The sequence below is a fragment of the Sus scrofa genome, chromosome 3 (genome assembly GCF_054392235.1).
Source record: "Sus scrofa isolate SSC_HxYL_T2T_F1_AM1 chromosome 3, Sscrofa_HxYL_maternal_Yorkshire_Landrace_v2.0, whole genome shotgun sequence".
Lineage (NCBI taxonomy): Eukaryota > Metazoa > Chordata > Mammalia > Artiodactyla > Suidae > Sus > Sus scrofa.
In genome coordinates, this window is record NC_139385.1 from 30,854,893 (window position 1) to 30,869,797 (window position 14,905).

General features: G+C 45.1%; 1 protein-coding gene across 2 annotated transcripts in view; it reads left to right on the forward strand.

Moving 5' to 3' along the window:
• Nucleotides 1-14,905, forward strand: part of DNAH3 (dynein axonemal heavy chain 3) — a 215,527-nt gene that overhangs the window by 198,058 nt on the left and 2,564 nt on the right. For both annotated transcript variants that reach the window (XM_021086503.2, XM_085017379.1), the window contains 6 exons: nucleotides 759-1,003; nucleotides 3,111-3,227; nucleotides 7,801-7,955; nucleotides 8,807-8,974; nucleotides 10,948-11,090; nucleotides 14,443-14,647. In XM_021086503.2, coding sequence (XP_020942162.2) covers nucleotides 759-1,003; nucleotides 3,111-3,227; nucleotides 7,801-7,955; nucleotides 8,807-8,974; nucleotides 10,948-11,090; nucleotides 14,443-14,647 — 1,033 coding nt within the window. The remainder of the gene's footprint in view (nucleotides 1-758; nucleotides 1,004-3,110; nucleotides 3,228-7,800; nucleotides 7,956-8,806; nucleotides 8,975-10,947; nucleotides 11,091-14,442; nucleotides 14,648-14,905) is intronic.

The following is a 14,905-nucleotide window of genomic DNA, read 5'->3' on the forward strand; positions in this document are numbered from 1 at the left end:
TGATTTTATAACTTCTTGGCCTTCTGTTGGCTCCCCACACCTCCCCAGCTCCCATTTCCTCTCCTAGCAGCAAGGCTGTAGCTGGAAGCGAGAAGCAATGCTTTGGCCATTCCAGGAATGCTATGTATAGTATTTGACCATAATAGATGCTCAGAGAGTCCAGCAGAGGAGGAATGTGGTATGGTGATTAGGACAAGGCCTTCGGAGTCAGGGAGCCCCAAGTTCATGTCTCAGTTCAGGTGTTTAAAGTGGTGTGTCCTTGAAAACCCACTTGTCTTCTCTGTGTCTCTGTTTCCTCATTAGTAAAGGGGAGAGTAAATCATAGGATCACTGTGAGGATTAAAGTAAGAAACTAAGGAATATGTATTAAACTCTTACCATGGGGCTCAGTATCCAGTAGTGTTTAATGAATGGCAGTTATTTTATTTTGTTACTGTTTTTCTTTTCTTTTTTTCTTTTTATGACTGCACCTATAGCATATGGAAATTCCCAGGCTAGGGGTCAGATTGGAGCTGCAGCTGAGGCCTGGGCCACAGCCACAGCAACACTGGATCCAAGCCACATCTGAGACCTACGCCATAGCTTGAGGCAACACCAGATCCCTTAACCCACTGAGCTAGCCCAGGGATCAAACCTGTATCCTCGCAGAGACAACATTGGGTCCTTAACCAGCTGAGCCACAATGGGAACTCCTTGGTACTGTTTCTCAGTATAACAGATTGCATTGCTCTAAATAATTGGGTGTGTTGTTCTTCCAGACTCTGGTTAACCAGCTATCCATCAGAAAAGTTTCCAGTCAGCATCCTCCAGAATGGGATTAAAATGACTAACGAGCCCCCCAAAGGGCTCCGGGCCAACCTTCTGCGCTCTTACCTCAATGACCCCATCTCCGACCCTGTGTTCTTCCAAAGCTGTACAAAAGCAGAGATGTGGCAAAAGCTATTGTTTGGACTTTGCTTCTTCCATGCCATCGTTCAAGAGAGGAGGAATTTTGGACCCTTAGGTGAGAAATGATCGTACACCTGGATTGCCTTGGGGGAGATCACAGACAGGGGGTGCATTCAAGTTGGTGCTTAATTAAGGTTGCCAGTAAGATAGGGTGTGAGTATGTTTCATGCAATGTTTGGGACATATTCATACTGAATATGCTTTGGTGTTTATCTGAAATTAAATTTCACTGAGTCCCTGTATTTTTTTTTTAATAAGTCTGGCAATCCTATAACTAGGTCCCTGTCAATATCAGGTTAAGAGGTGATGCTCCAGAATCAGATGCTCATTATTGAAGTGGTGTGATAATGAGAAGATGGGAGGCCCTGCCCTTTGATGTGTATTTGCCTAGCTTGTGTACAATGACCACTCTCTGGGGAATTGTCACCAGATAATTGATAACATTTTAGGGTATGCTCTTTACATGTGCCTTATCAATGAAAGACATACATCTGGGATCTTTGTCTCTGCTTGTCCTTGAAAAGATAAATTTCTTTATTAATGTCCCCTATCCATGGCCTAAGTTAAGTAACTCAATACTCTGTTTAGAGCAGATCATCAACCTGCTAAATACAGATCCCATATCATCACGGTTTTGAGACTAGATTGACTGGATTGTTTTTGTCTCCCCCACGGGGCTGCCTCTGATTCTTTTCTTGAATTGACCCACCTCAAGGCAATTTTAGCCATTCTTTTGGGTTAGAAAAGGAGGCAAATTGTCCTCTTCGTGATTCTTTCAGAAACCTTCTTCCTTTCCTTCTACCTGTCACCTTAGCTCCACAGACACCTGTCCCCTTAGCTCCACAGACTACCTGTCCCTTCCACTGAGGGGCTCAGGGGCAAGTCAGCCAAAGGGACACTCCCTCTACATCCTCATCTCACACCCCACACTCTCCCAACACCATTCTCCCACCCACGCCAGACCTCCAAAACTCCGTACAACAACAGTTCGGCATACAGCCAACTGCCCAGTTATGTTTTGTTGGCCAGAACATAAGTTTTTATTATTTTATTATATTTTTCATTTCAATGTGAAATTTTTTTTCAGGGCTGCACTTGAGGCATATGGAGGTTCCCAGGTTAAGGGTCGAATCGGAGCTACAGCTGCCGGCCTGCACCACAGTCACAGCAACGCCAGATCGGAGCTGTGTCTGTGGTCTACATCACAGCTCACAACAACGCCAGATCCTTAACCCACTGAACAAGGCCAGGGATCAAACCCACAACCTCATGGTTCCTGGTCAGATGCACTTCCGCTGTGCCATGATGGGAACGCCGTGAAATTTTTTTATGGCCACACATGCTGCATATGGAAGTTCCCAGGCCAGGGGTTGAATCAGAGCTGCAGCTGAGGCCTAGGCCACAGCCACAGCAACACCACCAGATCTGAACTGCCTCTGTGATCTACATCCACGCCACAGTTTGCAGCAACACCAGCTCCTTAACCCATCGAGTGAGACCAGGTATCAATCCCACATCGTCCCAGAGACAATGTTGGGTCATTTACCCACCAAGCCACAGCAGGAACTCCTGAATGCGAATGTTTAGGAGGAAATTAAATGCCTCTGTTGAACATGGGTCCCACAATACCCTACTGTCTTACATCAGGCTGGTTCACACATTTATGTCCTGTGTGCAGCCCCACTGGGTATTTATCATTATAACCTTTGGAAGTACAAGCAGTAGTTTCTTTAAGGCCAGCCATCTAGTTCTCCCATGAGTGCCAGAAAGGGACTTCTCAAAGCTAACTTAATTCTCTTGCCCAATCACAGATACTGCTCTCCAGCTCTGCTTTAGTGTTTTTTTTGGCATGCTGTGCATTACCACAGTATTCCAACCAGGATGAATGATTCTCATTCCACAAAGCCCCGAATGTTAACATCTTCCTTAACAAATGGGGAGATCTATAAGGAAATTGATTTTAGAATGGATGTTTTCTCAGGCAGAATGGCTCCCACGTTGGCAGTAAAAGTCAAAGCTAATCGTTGACATGGTGCTTGAGATTCATGGGGCTGAAAGAGGTTCTTGATCCATAATAACGCTTAACTCCACCAGTTCAGTCTCCGAGTGAAAATTAAGAGCTCTCAGCCCTGAAGCGTCTAATTCATCTCTGACTCCTGCAGGTTGGAATATTCCTTATGAATTCAACGAATCAGACCTGAGGATTAGTATGCGGCAGATCCAAATGTTTCTGAACGACTACAAGGAGGTCCCATTTGATGCTCTGACCTACCTGACAGGTATGGGAGGAGACTTTGGCAACCATAAACCTCCTGGAATGTGCTCCACCTTCCTGCTTCTTTGCTGCCCCCTCCATTCATCTACTCACTCATTCTTTCATCACACATTGAGCTCTTACGGATGCTGGTCACCATGCAGAATATTGTCAAACAAACAAAAACAAAAAACAAATGAGAAAATAAAGATCAGTCCCTCCCCTTAAGTGATGCACAGTCTGCAAAGGGAGAAAAATACAACAAAATAAATGAAAATACAGTGATAAGTTTAGTAAGAGAAACATTCATAAAGTAGAAAGGCAGCACAAGGATTAAATTCCGGGCATGGGTTAGGGATGATTAGGGAAAACTTTCTGAAGGCATGAAAGATGGTTTTGAGGGATAAGTAGGAGTTTTACAAGTGGAAGAAGAATGCAGAGGAGAGCAGTGGGAAGAGGGAAGGAGAGCATTCCCAGCAGAGGTATCGTAAGGTGCAAATGACACTTGCTGTTTTGTCTTAAAGCAATCTACCTGCAACCTTTTATTAGCCATTCGAGATCTACTAGCACATAATATGGAAGAATGTAAATGTATAAAACTTGGCCACTGCCCTCAAGAAATACGCCATGGAATCCCACAGATAGGAGACAAAATATAGATGGCCTATATGAATAGATTACCATGGCCAAAGTTCAAAATGCAGCTCCATAGAAAAACCCAGGGATTGTCAAGATCACAGACAAGTTCCCTCCTCAAGCCTGGATCCTTTCCCCAATGATATGGTAGGTGTTTCATCTACATGAACAGTTTTGACACGTATCTTAGGAGCTTCATTTTGGTGACACTGTTTTACAGCTGTCAAGACCAAGGCCTTAGAACAATGGTTCTCAACCAAGGGTGATTTTGCCTCCTAGGAGACACCTTGAAAAAGTGGGGAGACATTTTTTGTTGTCACAACTAAATGAAGGTACTACTGTGTAGCGGCCAGGGAAGCTGCTAACCATCCTGCAGTGCACAGGGCAGCTCCCCCAGCAAAGACGACCCCGTCCAACATGTTCATCATGCCAAGACTGAGAAATCCTGCTTCAGCATGAATAAATTCAGTTGTAAAAAGTGACACAGGCCTTACCTCAGCACTCTGTCCCCTAAAACAAAACCCTAAGCGAACACACACAACATCTAAGTTCAAGTTTAGTTTGACAAAAGAACTTTTCCAAAGAAGTGAACCATACTCCTCTTATTCCAGGCCACACAGAAGCACATCCCAGGGCTCCTCTTTAGAGCACAGAATGAGGGCGTAGCTGCCCAGGGATGTGGTCTTAGTACTGGACTGCCTGCCACTCCTAAACCAACCTGTACCCACTGTGCCACCTGACTTGAGCATAGTCACTTTCCCAACTGTACCAGTCAGGAGAGATTAGCTAGGTTGAGATGACAAGGAATCCCCAAATCTCAAGGGCGTAAGACACCAAAGGTCCATTTCTTGCCCACACTATATGTCCAGTGTGAATTGGCAAGAGTTTCTGCTCGTTGTTGTCTATCAGGGGCACAGTTAGCAAAGGCTCCACCAACATATACTTGTGGTCACTGCCACAGGGATAGCTCTGAAGGGCTCATGCCAGAAATTAATGCACAAGAGCTTGTCCCTGGCCCCACCTCATAGCAAGGGGCCCAAGGAGGTGTAACCTTCCTGTGTGCCTGAAAGAAAAGAACCTGCTAGAGCTAATTATTAGAGCTCTGCCCTGGAGTTCCCGTTGTAGGGCAGCGGAAATGAATCCGACTAGGAACCATGAGGTTATGGTTCGATCCCTGGCCTCACTCAGTGGGTTAAGGATCCGGCATTGCTGTGAGCTGTGGTATAGGTCGCAGGCGTGACTCGGATCCTGAGTTGCTGTGGCTGTGGCGTAGACTGGCAGCTACAGCTCCAAAGATCCCTAGCCTGGGAAACTCCATATGCCATGGGGGTGGCCCTAAAAAGAAAAAAAAGAAGAAGCGGCAGAGAGAAAGAACTCTGCCCTGATACTAATCAAAGAGACAGGTCATGTGCCGAGAGCAGTTATCGAATTAAACGGGATGAAGTCAAATACATTCATAATCTGGTGCCTCAACCCTGGGGTAGGGCCGATGGAGAATCTGGAAGGGATATAAAGCCCACCCTGGCTTCTGTAGGAACTTGTGTTCTTGCTGAAAGAGAAGACACATAAGTAAAGAAATGCTGTTTCCTGAAGGAAAATTCACTGAAGAGGAAGTGGTCGCAGGGCCTTGAACCCTGACTCTGTACCCGAGGTTTACCTTCAGTTAGGGTCTCCCTTTGGCACCCTCTGGCACTGCCATACTGACTTCAGGGGGAACCACTCTCCCTTTAGTGTTGTAGATCTGGTGTTATCGTAAACCTCTTTACAGCTATATAGTTAGGACAAGCTGTAGTGTTCAAACATGACTTTGCTGAAGGCCTGAGAGGTCAACAGAGGGAGCACTTCGGTAATCAAGGTGGTCTGGCTCAAGGTCAGACAGCTTCTACAGGGCTCAAATTACTCAGGAGGTATGAGCTGCCCCCAGTCTCTTACTTTTCCCTTCACAAGCCACCTGGATCCTCCTCCTAGACATTTAGGTCCTGCAAGACCAAGAGAGGCAGAGGCTTCCTCCACTTGAGTCAGACTTCCTGTTTCATGTCTGTGGACCTGCCTCTTCCTGGAATAGTTAGAATTAGAAATGAGCCCACACTTCAGGAGAGCCCTTGCATAAACACACACACACACACAGAAAGAGATAGAGAGAGAGATGTGTCTTTTCCTTGCAGACTAGTGTGTTGTCCCCAACTACCAAATACCAGGGGGAACCCACATACTATGGAATCTGATCCAGCTAGAAAATGCATTGTGGGTTGGTGAGACAAATTGGATGTCCCTTTGGCGTTCTCATCGTGGTGCAGTTGTTAACAAATCCAACTAGGAACCATGAGGTTGCGGGTTTGATCCCTGGCCTCACTCAGTGGGTTAAGGATCCGGCGTTGCTGTGAGCTATGGTGTAGGTTGAAGACGCAGCTCGGGTCCCGCATTGCTGTGGCTCTGGGGTAGGCCGGCGACTACAGCTCCAATTAGACCCCTAGCCTGGGAACCTCCATATGCTGCGGGAGGGCCCGAGAAATGGCAAAAAGACAAAAAAAAAAAAAAGAAAAAGAAAAAAAAATTGGATGTCCTTTCAAGAGAAGTACCTCATTCTTTGTGTAGAAACTGGAGTCTCAGAGAATGATGTGGATGATGGGGTGGGGGTAGGAGTATCATACTCCAAAGCAGTATATATAGGATAATCTCAATTTTCTAAAATATATGTATTTATAATAATGTGTAATTTTTTACTATATTTTTAATTAACCTAATTTAAAATATTTTTAATTTAATTGATTTAACTTTATTGGAGCATAGTTGATTTACAATGTTGTATTAGTTTAAGGCGTATAGCAAAGTGAACCAGTCATATATATAAATTTATCCATTCTTTTTTTCCCTTATACATATATATGCACATACATATACATATATCCATTCTTTTTCCCATGTAGATTATTACAAACTATTGAGTAGACTTTCCTGTGATATACAGTAGGTTCTTGTTAATCATTTGTTTTATACAGTAGTGTGTATATATTATTCCCACCCTCCCAATTCTTCCCTCCCCTCAACAGTTTCACCTATGGTAACCATAAGACTGGTTTTGAAATCTGTGAGTTTGTTTCTGTTTTATAAATAAGTTCTTTTGTATCACTTTTTATTAGATTCCACCTATAAGTGGTATCATATGATATTTGTCTTTGATTTCACTCAGTATGATAATCTCTAGGTCCATCCATGCTGCTGCAAATGGTATTATTTCATTCTTTTTTATGGCTGAGTAATATTCTATTGTATATATGTACCACATCTTCTTTATCCATTCTTCTGTATGAACATTGAGGTTGCTTCCATGTCTTGGCTATGTAATTTCTATAATTAATCGAATGCTTCTATATGCTAAACATTGTGCTAAATGCTTTATGGGTATTATTAACTACAACCATGTAAGATGAGTATGCACTTATCTCTATTTCTTGACAGATGAGAAACTGCTAATAAGTGGCAAAAGTTGGAGCCCAGAAATTGGCTGGAATTAGAACTCAGTACCATCTTGTGCCAGAGATCTTGCCCTGAACCACATTTCTGTAATGGTTTTCACATCTATGTACACACACACACACACACACACACACACACACACACACACCCCCCCCCCCCCCCACACACACACACACACACACACACACACGTCCAGACAAATGTCTGGAAGATGCCTAAATGTTAACAGTTACCTTTGTTCGAATGAGGGGCACTTTTATTGCTTTTCTTTCAGTTTTTCTCTATTTTCTAATTCTAATATGGTGAACATGTATTATTTTTGTAGCAACCATAATGCCAAAAAAGGCCTGGTCTCATCCCAAGCTGAGCATGGTTTTAGCAGCCCTGTGTCTCAGCAGAGTTCCTTGGCTGGATGAATCCTTTGTCTTGGGTTAATGACCAACTTCATTATGGACCCAACCTCCTCCTCTGTCGGTTGTCTGCAGGGGAATGTAATTACGGAGGCAGAGTGACCGATGACAAAGACAGGAGGCTCCTGCTATCGCTTCTGTCCACGTTCTACTGTAAGGAAATTGATCAGGACCATTACCGTCTTGCTCCTGGAGACACTTACTACATCCCTCCTCATGGCTCCTACCAGGTGAGGGGCAGGGGAGGGACAGGCCCCTCTGTCCCCAGAGGGGCTTGGCAGTCTCCCTTTGGCTAGGAAAGTAATGTGTCCAGGGAAGGTTCAGGGAGAGCTTAGGCTTCCTGACTCAGGTCCATAAGCTATTTCCAACCTTTCAAAAAGCCTGCTAGAGAGACATTATTATGGTGTAATGAATGCTGGGCATTTGGTAAGCAAGATCTTTCAAAACATGGGGTCCATCTGGGGAGACTAGGGAGGGGTGGTTAAGATGAAGCCTTGGTAGTGAACAGGCTGGAAATTGCTGCTTGAAAACAAAGGTTCAGAAGACGGCAAAGGGAGGGACAGAAAAACTGGATGGGAGAATAATAAAGCGAAGAAGAAAACAAAAACTCTGAAGAAAGGATGCAAAAGGCTTACTTTTATTGAACACCTGTTACATGCCAAGGTCTTATTCCATCTTGACCTCGTGTATTTTCCCACTTACAGATAAGGAAATTGGGCTTTCAGGTGACTAACTCAAGGTTACACAGTTAGTTTAAGATGGAGCTAGGCTCCAAATCCGGTTCTGCCTGGATCCTAATCTAGCTTTGTATCCAGTTCCTAAGACTGCTGAGGGAGTGGTCAGGAAGTCAGAGGTGGGAGTGGAGCTGCTCAGCCTGTCTACCTTCATATTCATGCTCACTCCCCAGAAAGGTGTATGAGGAAGAGCTTGGAATATGTCAGTCCAGTGTGTGTGTGTGTGTGTGTGTGTGTGTGTGTGTGTGTGCGCGCGCGCGCATGTGTGCGTGCTGTGTGATTCCTGCTTGGGTCTAGTCTGGGCAAACCCCACCTGAACTTATACCAACTGAAGTTTTCCCTTCCAGTCCTATATCGATTATCTCAGGAACCTCCCTATCACAGCCCACCCAGAAGTGTTTGGCCTCCACGAGAATGCTGACATCACCAAAGACAACCAGGAAACCAACCAGCTGTTTCAAGGGGTCCTGCTGACCCTCCCTAGGCAGTCAGGAGGGAGTGGCAAGTCCCCTCAGGTAACCAGGCTGAAATTCAATTTCCCAGGCAAGTTTCCATTCAGTGGGCATGCAGGGTTGTGGGCGATGACCAAGAAGGCAGAAAAGTGGAGACCTGGCAGACCTCTGAGGAAGGGCATGGGTGCTCTGGTAATGCTGAGAGTCCGTAAATCCTAAACTGGAAGAGCACCAGTGTTTCCAAAATGTCAACTCTTCCTATATAATCTTCATGATTCATCGCTATAGCCACACATCATTTGTGTTCCATTTACAAAATATTGAAAACGAAATCTCCTTTGCTTAAAAAACATTTATTAAAAAAATTCCAATCAGGAGTTCCCATTATGGCACAGTAGAAACAAATCCGACTGGGAATCATGAGGTTGAGGGTTCAGTACCTGGCCTTGCTCAGTGGGTTAAGGATCCTGGCATTGCCATGAGCTGCTGTGTAGGTCACAAACGCGGCTCAGATCTGGTGTACCTGTGGCTATTGCTTAGGCTGGCAGCTGTAGCTCCGATTTGACCCCTACCCTGGGAACCTCCGTATGCTACGGGTGAGACCCTAAAAAAAAAAAGAGAAGAGCCCACAATTAGCAATCTTGAGCATCTTTTCTTGTGCTCTTTGGCCATCTGTATTTAGATCTTCTGCCCATTTTTGATTGGGTTTTTTGTTTTTTTAATATAGAGCTGTTTGTATATTTTGGAGATTAATCCCTTGTCAGCCACTTCATTTGCAAGTATTTTCTCCCATCCTGTGCATTTGTCTTTGCATTTTGTTTATGGTTTCTGTTGCTATGCAAAAGCTTTTAAGCTTAATTAGGTCTCATTTATTCATTTTTGTTTTTATTTTCATTACTCTAAGAAGTGGATCCAAAAAAGATGTTGCTGCAGTTTGTGTTGGAGTGTTCTGCCTGTTTTCCTCTAAGAGTTTTATAGGATCTGGTCTTGTATTTGGGCCTTGAATCCATTTTGAGTTTATTTTTGTGTTTAGTGTAAAAGAATTGCATTTAATTTCTTGATTTGGTTCATAGTGCCTTAAGTGGTAATATGTGTGAAGATTCAGCAGTCTGGTTTGGGTTTCTCAGCTTAGGAATGGAAATTCCCTTCACAGTAAGAAAAGGGAAAGTGTACATTCCAGCCTCCAGAGCCACAGGATGGCAGAGCTGTCTGTCTCTCCCACACTCGGGTCCTCTTCCTCCTCTTCCTCCTCTCCCCCTAGGTGTGTTCCCCTCACTGCTTGACTAAATTCACTGCTGTGGGCTATTCTTTTCTTTTTTTTTTTTAGGGTCATGGCATATGGAGGTTCCCAGGCTGGGGTTGAACTGGAGCTGTGGCCGCCGACCTACGCCAGAGCCACAGCAATGCGGAATCCAAGCCGCGTCTGCAACCTACACCACAACTCACGGCAACACCAGCTCCTTAACCCACTGAGCAAGGCCAGGGATGGAACCCACAACCTCATGGTTCCTAGTCAGATTTGTTTCTGCTGCGCTACAACCGGAACTCCTCCTGTGGGCTATTCTTAATGCTGAGGAATGGCCTCTTGCTTTCCCAGGTGTCCATGTCACCAGCACTGAGAAAAATCCCATCTGTCCCAGGAACTGGTCCTAAGGGGCCTGCTGTCAGAGCCTCGGGAGATGTCTCCCAGGGGTGACCTTGGAGACCAAAGGAATTCTGCAGGGCTCAGCACTGCCCCAAGGCTACCTGGCTGAGCAGGAATTCTCTGCCTGGCCCTCAGGCCCTTGCTCCACCTGTGAGAAAAGGGCTCTCATTGTTCAGATTTTTCACTGAGGTGATATCCTCCAGAAGGCTGGTGGGGGGATGGGTGTCCTTTTTCCCCCCAAGGCAGATGTGGCTTCTGTAGGAGAGTTTCCAGGAAGGTCTTATAGACTATGTTTAAAAAGACAAATGGTCACTGCTTCAGGTTTACCTAGACAAAGCCACAGCCCATGGGCCTTGTTTTTCATTCACCTCTCTACTGCTTGCTTTTTAAGGAAGTGGTTGAGGAGCTGGCCCAGGACATACTCTCCAAGCTTCCCAGTGACTTTGACCTGGAATTGGTCATGAAGTTGTACCCTGTGGTCTATGAAGAATCTATGAACACGGTCCTAAGGCAAGAGCTCATCAGATTCAACAGGTGGGCTGCATGGTCTTACTTGGATCCTGGGAGTTAGAGCCTAAGGAGTAGGATCTAACGGGCAGTAAATGGAAGGAGATTTGATAAGGGTTGCTATGCAGAGGAAGTTGGTTTGCCTCACCCATAGGAAGAGCCATAAAGAGAGCCATCCCAGCCTGTGTTGGCCCATAGGCCTTTCTTCTATTCATTATCTCTCATTCATTCATGTGACATCTGTAAAGTGGGGTTAAAATCAACCAAGCACAGGCTAACTGTAAAAGGAATCAGTAAAGCCACTTTTATTGAGCCTTCAGTGCCAGAAATGGCTCCAAGAACTCAAACCTCATGCTTTTTCATTCGAACCACAGAGTAGTCTTTTAAAATGTGCACAGTTGGTAATCCCCCTTTACTGATGAAAAAACTAAGACCTAGAAGGGCTAAGTAACTTGCTCAAGGTCACACATTCTACCGCAGAACTGAGTTTGAACCTGCTCTGTCTGATTCCAGGGGCAAGCACTTAGCCACTATATGAATTCACAGTAAACACAGAAAGGAGTGGGGAGAAGTTCATCCTGTTGCCTCTACCACAGTGGGAAGAGGGGCATTTATAGGATGGCTATAGGACTAAGGGTCTCTGGCCTTCAAGTCTGGTCCCTGCTCACTTCTCCTCCAGGTGCTAGAGCACAGAGCCCGGTGGGACCACCTTGATTTGATTTCCAAATAGTCAAACTAAAGTGTGCCCAAATATCATCTAGGCTAGATGAGGAAACTTATCACTTCTGCCTCTAAGTCAAGGTTCTCGCTGCTCCAGATTCTCTAAATGCTGTTGTTTCCATTCTGCCTCATTGGTCATTGCTCCGTTTCCATTCTGCCTCATTGGTCATTGCTCTGTGTTAGGGACAGCCCTGACTCTGAAGGACTAGGGAACTGGAAGAAGTCGTCTAAGAATTTCTTGGCTTCCTCGGTCTTAGGGTTACTCCCAGAGTAAGTAGGCAGTTGGCTACATGAGCAACTAAGCAAAGTATGGGGCGTGAGTCAAGGATCTTGAGTCAGATGCCTTGGTATTATGGGATGTAGTCCTCATTTACCCAGACACCAAGCCAAAAGGCTTTCCTCCTCTACTACTCATTCTCCCCTAAGGTCATCGGAGCTCTTAGTGATTGCAGGGGCTTTCACTGGCTTTTGCTACTGGCCATTGTAACATAAGAGAACAGGGTAACTGCAATCTTACATTCCAGTGATGCTCAGGATTAATAAAGTTGGGCAATACACCAACATCATCCTCCCCACTACCTTTTTTTTTTTTCCCTCCCTATTTACCCAGTGGAATGAGAAGCCTGAAATAACAGGTCAGCTTCCAATGCAGGGGAAGCATTATTGTGTCTTCTGGGGCAAATGTTCCTTCCTGGTGTACTGAAAACCTTGAAACTAGCAGAGCTCATAGTTGCAAGAATAGAAAGAAAACTTTTGCAAGTAGGTCTTTAGGTACAATAGTTAGAGGACTGCAGTATAATCCTTCAGAGGATGGTTTAGCCCTTGACTTCTCAGTCAAGCACATGTCTGAACCTTAAATTCCTCTTAATATAAATGTTTAGTGGTTGCACATCTAGGAATTCTTTTTTTTCTTTTTTTTTTTTTGGCATTTCTTGGGCCGCTCCCGCGGCATGTGGAGGTTCCCAGGCTAGGGGTCGAATCGGAGCTGTAGCCACCAGCCTATGCCAGAGGCACAGCAATGCAGGATCCGAGCCGCATCTGCAACCTACACCACAGCTCACGGCAACGCCAGATCGTTAACCCACTGAGCAAGGGCAGGGATCGAACCCGTAACCTCATGGTTCCTAGTTGGATTCATTAACCACTGCGCCACGACAGGAACTCCCAAGGAATTCCTTTTTTTTTTTTTTTGCTTTTTTAGGGCCATACCCCTGGCATATGGAAGTTCCAGGCTAGAGGTCTAATCGGAGCTATAGCTGCTGACCAGATCATTAACCCACTAAGTGAGGTCAGGATCAAACCCACGACGTCATGGTTCTTAGTCGGATTTGTTTCTGCTCTGCCATGACAGGAACTCTCCAGGAATCCCTGTCTTGTATTTGATCATTCTCATGTCCCCTTAGCTTGGATTCCATAAACCTTTGGACATGACAGTCTCTCTAGTAGCAGTTTCTTTGGCACTCAAGTGAATTCCCTCTGGGTATGTTGAGGCCTCATAACAGAGGCAGGTGATCTGGGCATCTCTCAGGCTGTCCTTTAGCTGCCTTTTCTCATAGTCTGTAAAAAGAACAGCTTTGGCAATATAGATCAGAAGCCTTAAGACTGCATTTCCCTTTGACCCAGAAATTCTTTTTGTAAGAAAATCATTATAAATTTCCCCAAAGATTGATATAGATGGATGTTCTTAATAATGTTGTTTGCAGTGACAATAATCTAGAAACAATACGTTTCAACAATAGGGGAATAGTTTAAAATGGAACAACTTGCAGTCATTAAAAAGGATGATTTAGTTAGGTCTTACTGAATTGGAAAGCTGTCCCCTGCATGCTAAGAGAGAAAAACAAATTATAAAAATATATATAGGGAGTTCCCGTCGTGGCGCAGTGGTTAACGAATCCGACTAGGAACCATGAGGTCGAGGGTTCGGTCCCTGCCCTTGCTCAGTGGGTTAACGATCCGGCGTTGCTGTGAGCTGTGGTATAGGTTGCAGACGCGGCTCGGATCCTGCGTTGCTGTGGCTCTGGCGTAGGCCTGTGGCTACAGCTCCGATTAGACCCCTAGCCTGGGAACCTCCATATGCCGTGGGAGCGGCCCAAGAAATAGCAAAAAGACAAATAAAATAAAATAAAATAAAAATATATAGGATGGTCCCATTAAAAAATATTGTTTACAAATATAGAAAAATCTAAAAAGATAGACATTAATCTTTCGGTGGTGAGATAATGGATGACTTAATTTTTTCTCATTTTACGATTCTTCTATCATGAATGTATATTAATATCTGATTTTTTTTTTTTTTTTTTTGTCTTTTTAGGGCGGCACTCGTGGCATATGGAGGTTCCCAGGCTAGGGGTCAAAATGGAGCTGTTGCCGACGGCCTACGCCAGGGCCACAGCAATGCCAGATCAGAGCCGCATCTGTGACCTACCCCACAGCTCACAGCAACGCCAGATCCTTAGCCCACTGAGTAAGGCCAGGGATCAAACCCGCAACCTCATGGTTCCTAGTTGGATTCGTTTCCTCTGCGCCACGATGGGAACTCCTAATTATCTGACGTTTTAAAGGGAGGAAAAGTCAAAGGAGATTTGGAATCAGTGTAACTTGAGATAGAATGAGGTTACTGGAGAGCCAGGCTGAGTCTATCCCTTTGTTCTTGCAGATTGACCAAAGTAGTTCGTGGAAGCCTCATCAGTCTTGGCCGTGCTATTAAAGGGCAGGTCCTGATGTCCTCAGAGCTGGAGGATGTCTTCAGTAGCGTGCTTGTGGGTAAAGTGCCAGCTATGTGGATGGCCAAGTCCTACCCATCCCTGAAGCCCCTGGGAGGTTATGTGACTGACCTGCTGGCCCGCCTGGCCTTCTTCCAGGTACCTGGGAGTCAGGGTTAACTGGGTACCTGGTGTTCTCATTTAGGTGGAGAAGACATCCTGAAATGACAGGTTAGAGGCAGAGGGAGTAGGGCAGGCAGCCACACAGCATCTGGATTGAGCATCTACTGGAAATAGTCTTACCAGGGTTGAGAACAGGAGGGACTTTTCAAAATCCTTGAAAAGATTATAGCTTATAGAGGCAGGACTAGGAACTGGAATAAATGTCACAAACTGGTGGCTCATGGGCCATATCTA